We start from the raw sequence: 6,038 nt of genomic DNA, 5'->3' as shown, positions 1-6,038 counted from the left end.
TATCTTCTGTTATGATTGTAAGTTGTTTTATTTATTTTATTAAGTATGATTAATGAATGTAAATATTTTTTATCTGTTTTTATTTACATTCATATTAAAGTTAGATACTTTATTTGTTTTGGAAATAAGTAATTATTTTTAATATTTTTATAGAACAAGAATTAATTATAAATTATATTTACTTAATGAAATTTAATTTGGGTCAAGTTTAGTGGAGTCATATGTGTGTAAACTGATTTTTTATTTTAATAAATACTTTAGTGGTTAGATTGTGTTAGGTTGCTAATAGAAGTAGTCTAAGAGTATCCCTAATCCTATTAGAGAGTCGGGTGTGGGCAACGCGGAAGGCGTGTTATCTGATTTGGCACTCTAATAACGGCGCCATAACGGATGGAACACCGCCCCGCGTAGCCGTTATTAGTTATTAGGTGTTATGTTAAGATACGTTATCACGAAAACGGAAGGTAACGCCGGTTATTTGCTTCAAACGGTCACAATTTCGACCGTTTTTTAAAACGGTTACTTATTAAAAAAACAAATTTTATTTACACTATAAATACATACAATTTATATCATTTTTAAATACAAAAAACATAAATTTCTCTCAACTACATATTTCTTTCAATATTTCAAAACCAAAATATGGATCAATTTGATCCGGCCCATCCGTACAACGATGATAACGACGAAGACGATTTGTTCGTGACTATGATGTACCGGTATTATACAGACAGTCTGGTACAGCCAGATCCAGCTCCACTACTCACGCGACGTGCGACGTTAAATAGAGATCGTGAGAAAGGGCATAGACGGTTAGTTAACGATTACTTTGCGGAAAATTGTGTCTACCAGCCAAACGATTTCAAAAGAAGATTTCGTTTGCGAAAAAATGTCTTTGAAAGGATAGTCAACGCTATGGAAGCAAGGTATCGTTTGATTCAACTTTTATAATTTAGAAAATGTCACTTTTAGATAAAATAAATACAATTTTTACATGTTTAATATTTATTTAGGTATCGTTTGTTTAAACTATTATAATTTATAAAATGTCACTTTTAGATGAAATAAATACAATTTTTACATGTTTAATATTTATTTAGGTATGAATTTTTCCAAATGAGATATGATGCTAGAGGCAAACGAGGTTTCACAGGATTGCAAAAATGTGTTGCTGCAATTAAACTTATGGCAATGGGGGAGTCGCCCGATTCTGTTGACGATTATATTAGAATATCTGAGAGGACCGCACAAGAAAGTTTGTATTTATTGGCAAGAGGTGTTGTTGAAACCTTCGGTGATCAATACTTGTGCAAACCTTCGTTGCATGATATGCAACAACTATATGTGGCGCATGAAGAAAGACATGGTTTTCCGGGTATGCTTGGGAGCATTGACTGCACACACTAGAAATGGAGAAATTGCCCCGTGGCGTGGAAAGGCCAGTATTCGAGCGGTCATCATGGAGCGTCTTCGTTGGTATTAGAGGCTGTTGCTTCACAAGATTTATGGATTTGGCATGCTTTTTTCGGGGTTGCGGGCTCTAAGACGTCAACGTTCTCGATCAATCACCAATATTTGACAATTTTTTGTCAGGAAAAGCCTCGGATGCTCCTTTCACAGTGAATGGAAATGAATATAAGTTTAGGTATTACCTTACAGACGGAATATATCCACAATATTCCACGTTTGTGAAGACGTTTCGACACCCAATAGATCCAAGGGACAAATATTTCAAAAGACGACAAGAAGGAGCACGTAAGGACGTTGAACGTGCTTTTGGGGTTTTGAAATCAAAATGGCACATAGTTGAACATGTGACGAGACCTTATGAGTTAGATACTCTACGATATATCATGTATGCATGTATCATAATGCATAACATGGTTGTCGAAGATAAAGGATGCAATATTGCAACGTATTTGCCTATGGAGCCAAGACATGTGCAATTTCAACCAGGGACATCGAAATATTTACATAGAGTGGTTGATATTTAAGATCAGCGAAAACACAAGCAACTCCGTGAGGACTTGGCGGATTACATCTACGTTGATCACGAAGATGAAGATGAATACTTTTAGGCCAAAATATGTAGGTTTTATCATCTTTTTTTTTCTTTTTAGGTTTTTAAATGTTTTTGTGTTTTGTTGTATTTTTTTTAATGTTGTTTTTAATTTAAGATTTATTAAATTTTATTTTTACTTTTCAAATGTTATTTTTAATTTACGATTTAAGTTATATGATAAATATAAATACTATGATAAAAATAAATAAATAAAAACAAATTCGAAATATAGAAAAAAAAACCATCAAAAAATAAAATAAAATAGAAAATAGAAAATAATTGGTGTTATCACATGTTATTAGATGTTGTCCATTTCCACATTAGATGTTATAACACTCATGTATAAGTAGGATGCTGACATGGTACTGTGACACCCCCATTTTCACGGCCAGAAAAGACCGATTTTGTTTATGCTTTGTAAAAATCAGAGTACTTCTTTTCATAAAATGTTGCGGAATTTGTTCCCAGAAAAACATGATAAATACGTTATTGAAACATTTTCGAAGGAACGTATTTTATTCATTTCAAAACGTTTGGGATGTCATCGTCAGTACATAAATATAAGCATAAACAGAACTAACATATATTTACACTAGTGATCTACATCTCTTTAATCTCTCAGTGTAATGTGACTTCATATCAACACCTGTGATATAAATAAACTGAGTGGGTCAGGTTGGGAAACCTGGTGAGTACATAGGGTTTTCAACCCACAATAATATAATTATTATGTTTAAACAATCAAACAATTAAACCCCATTACTCATCCCCATTATCTTCTTTATTCTTAAGGATCTACCCTAAGAATCAGCTATTTCTCGTTCATTCATTCCTAAGGATTATCCTAAGGACTAGGTACAAATTCCATCGTTGTCATTGACACATCTGTCAAGCACAGCTGCTAGTTATGTCACTTAGGCGCAACTGCCAAAATTATGACATTCTCTACGAGGCGCATCTGCCGGTATAGTCCTTTAGGCGCATCTGCCGGGTTTGATTGACGGTATCGTTTTCGAGAGTCCACTCGCAATACATATCAATGGGTTTTTAGAGTACACCGGTGAACACGTCGTTCACAACACCTACAGGTTGCGAGCCTACTAGTGGTCCATTGGACTGTCTAGAATAGTCTGTGGTTGTCATTCATACTCTGCTGAATGACGGGGCCATCATTTGGGAAAAAGGCTTCTCACATCATCCACCTCTCACCCTCACCTTACGGTCTATTTCACCTCTCAACTCATCATCCAACTCATATTTCATCTATTACATCTACCCATGTCTTACCCCAACATTTTCGTAGATATAAAATACATATACAGTTTAAATCATTTAAAACGTGTATAAAATCATTCATCCAGCATAGATAGCAAGTTTACAGATAATATGCACACACAACACGTAATTTATATAAAATACTTCATATCTATGTGTAAGCTGAAAGTAACTATGCACTCACCTGGTAAGGTGGTGAGTTGGCACTCGGACAACACTTCGTTACTCTTAAAACAATTATCCCTTGACGAAACCTAGTATCATTACCACTAGAGTTTAGTCTAACGTTTGACGAGACTAATTTAATAGTCTAGCTATTATTATTATTATTATTATTATTATTATTATTATTATTATTATATAAGCGTTAAACAATACTTATATAACCCATAATAATAGCCCAAACACTCCTTATAAGGACCTAATAACATTACTATATCGTAACATAAGCTATACTAAAGATAGGATAGGTACAACTCACTTACAGCGGGTTTTCTTGAAAACTGGGCTTTGCTGGAGCAGCGTTCCCGAGCCGGAAGGCTCTTTTCTCCGGGCTTCGGGAGCCTCGGGGCTTCCTTTGGGTGCTAGGGGTTTTACCTAGGCTTTTAGGGGGTTAGGGAGGCTAGAGAGAGAAACTAGAGAGAGAAAGTGAGTTTGGGAGGTGTGAAGAGAAGTGAATGCCCGACACCTCTATTTATAGGGGTGCTAACTGATGGACTCGCCGAGTAGGAGGACCTACTCGCCGATTTGGTGCATGTGGCAACCTTCTGGTGGTGCCACGTGTCCAATTCTGGTGGTGCCACGTCACCCCTATCGCGTATTAACCTTCAAACTTAGAAAAATCATAACTCTCGCATACGAGCTCTGTTTTCGACGTTCTTTTTTTCCAAGCGTAGGTAAAAACAAGATCTACAGCTTTCATTTAGACTCCATCAACTAATTCTCGACCGATCTCAAATTTAACAGTAGGAGGCGTTTAGACTGTTAAATGGTCGCGAAGAATTCGTAACTCCTTCATACGAAGTCCGTTTTCGTCCGTCTTTTTACCTTTGAGTTCCTATTAATGAGATCTTCAACTCTCAATTAGGTCGCGTAAGCCAAAAACCGCTCGAACTAAAATTCGAGTTTCGGGCTGTACACTGCTAAGCCGAAACTTTGAAAAATCATAACTTCCTCATACGAAAGTCAGATTTGGGCGTTCTTTTTATGGATTTTCTCATTTTAACATACTATATGACTTTGGTTTAGACTAATAAGGCTAAAAAAATTTCTATCGTAAATTCACTTTTTACGCTTCCCGGTGCCGTGCCGGTTTTGCCGAAAAACTTTGACGGGTCATAACTTCTTCGTTATAACTCGGATTTCGTCATTCTTTATATGTACGGAAACCTTGTGGCATATGCTAAAACTTGGTTAAGATTATTTATTCTAAATAATCTTTTGTCGAAAATTCGTTTTCGACCCCTATTGCCTCTAAATTAACTAGCCCGGATCTGCGGGCAGTACAATTATCTCCCCCTTAGGATGATTACATCCCGGGATTATCAACGAAACAGGATTGTATAATGACTCCATACGTTATCTCTTCATCCTAGGTAATAACTGTAACTTCTATGTTTCTTCGAACGAGTATCTAACTCTTAGACTCCTTGACTACAGGCGGTGCTCGGTCTTGCACCTACTCGTTAGACTTTCAATCATGACCTTCATGTCACAACCTCATTCTTTATCAGAGACTCCTTATTCTTCTTAACAAACTTAGGATAAGTTAATTTGATTACTACAATTGACCGATGTGTCATATTCTAATGACTTATCATCGTATGTAGCAACGCTTAGACTCAGGTCTCTTAGAGTCAAATTCCGGAATGGAATATGCCTTCCTTCATGGTCTAATGTGATATAATCACATTTCAACATGTAGCATTTCTAGCTACGAACTTCTTTTAACAACGAGCACGATACTTCTATTGATCGCTTTGATTTCAATCGTTTGGTTTAAGTCGGACGCTACATCATCCTTGGTTCTCTGATCCACGTAACCTACTCATCGTAGTTGGACTCAATGTGATATGACCACTAGGGTCGGGATAACAACAATCTTCAGTCATTACCGAAACAATGGTAACGACATACTTGAATAAAAAGAAATCAATTACTAGCTTCTTGGTAACCTTGTGACTTTTCCTGATCCAAGTGTGAGTCCTGTGCTTCCGGTATTATAGGCCTCTACTACCATTCACACCTACTCTTACTCATCCCAAGTATTGTCTCGCAATCTCCAAGTCACCATACAAGAAAATCACATAGCAGTTTAACACACCAAATAACAAAATGAAGGATTTATTATTTCTAGGAACTATTACATAGGTGTTCAAGTTCACCCTAGACTATGCCTCTAATAGGCTACTCCACGTGGCACTATCTACATGACTACTTCACAACTTGATCTTCGGTCATCTGTCCTTACTCTTGATTCCTTGCATTGCCAGCTGCTTTGTCAAGGATGCTCCTTAGCCCTGGAGGTACATTCGCTCCTGCTGCTTCATTTTTCTTCGGGCAGTCCCTAGATAAATGTCCTTCTTTGTTACATCTGTAGCACACCTTACTCTTGGACGTACACTTGCTGGCGTAATGCCCTATCCTTCCACATTTGTAACAAGTCACCTTCTCATCGTATCCTTCATAGTGTTCTTACAGT

At 36.7% G+C, this 6,038-nt stretch overlaps 1 protein-coding gene across 1 annotated transcript; it reads left to right on the top strand.

Moving 5' to 3' along the window:
* Window positions 1-642: 642 nt before the first annotated feature.
* LOC145059439 (uncharacterized) lies at window positions 643-1,994 on the top strand. The gene is made up of 3 exons (XM_079007298.1): window positions 643-926; window positions 1,101-1,375; window positions 1,594-1,994. The coding sequence occupies exons 1-3, from the start codon at window positions 643-645 to the stop codon at window positions 1,992-1,994; spliced, it is 960 nt and encodes a 319-aa protein (XP_078863424.1).
* The last annotated feature ends 4,044 nt before the right edge of the window (window positions 1,995-6,038 follow it).

The sequence above is a fragment of the Lactuca serriola genome, chromosome 1, assembly GCF_051521515.1.
Source record: "Lactuca serriola cultivar US96UC23 chromosome 1, Lser_US96UC23_V15, whole genome shotgun sequence".
Classification (NCBI taxonomy): Eukaryota; Viridiplantae; Streptophyta; class Magnoliopsida; order Asterales; family Asteraceae; genus Lactuca; species Lactuca serriola.
Note: the sequence above shows the minus strand (reverse complement) of the source record. Positions and strands in the feature narration are given on the sequence as shown.

Excerpts from the sequence above, each read along its gene's own strand:
- LOC145059439 (XM_079007298.1), top strand. The coding sequence starts at position 643 with ATGGATCAATTTGATCCGGCCCATCCGTACAACGATGATAACGACGAA. Across the intron at positions 927-1,100 it reads GTCAACGCTATGGAAGCAAG|GTATGAATTTTTCCAAATGA; the intron begins GTATCGTTTGAT and ends ATATTTATTTAG. Across the intron at positions 1,376-1,593 it reads AGAAAGACATGGTTTTCCGG|GAAAAGCCTCGGATGCTCCT; the intron begins GTATGCTTGGGA and ends ATTTTTTGTCAG.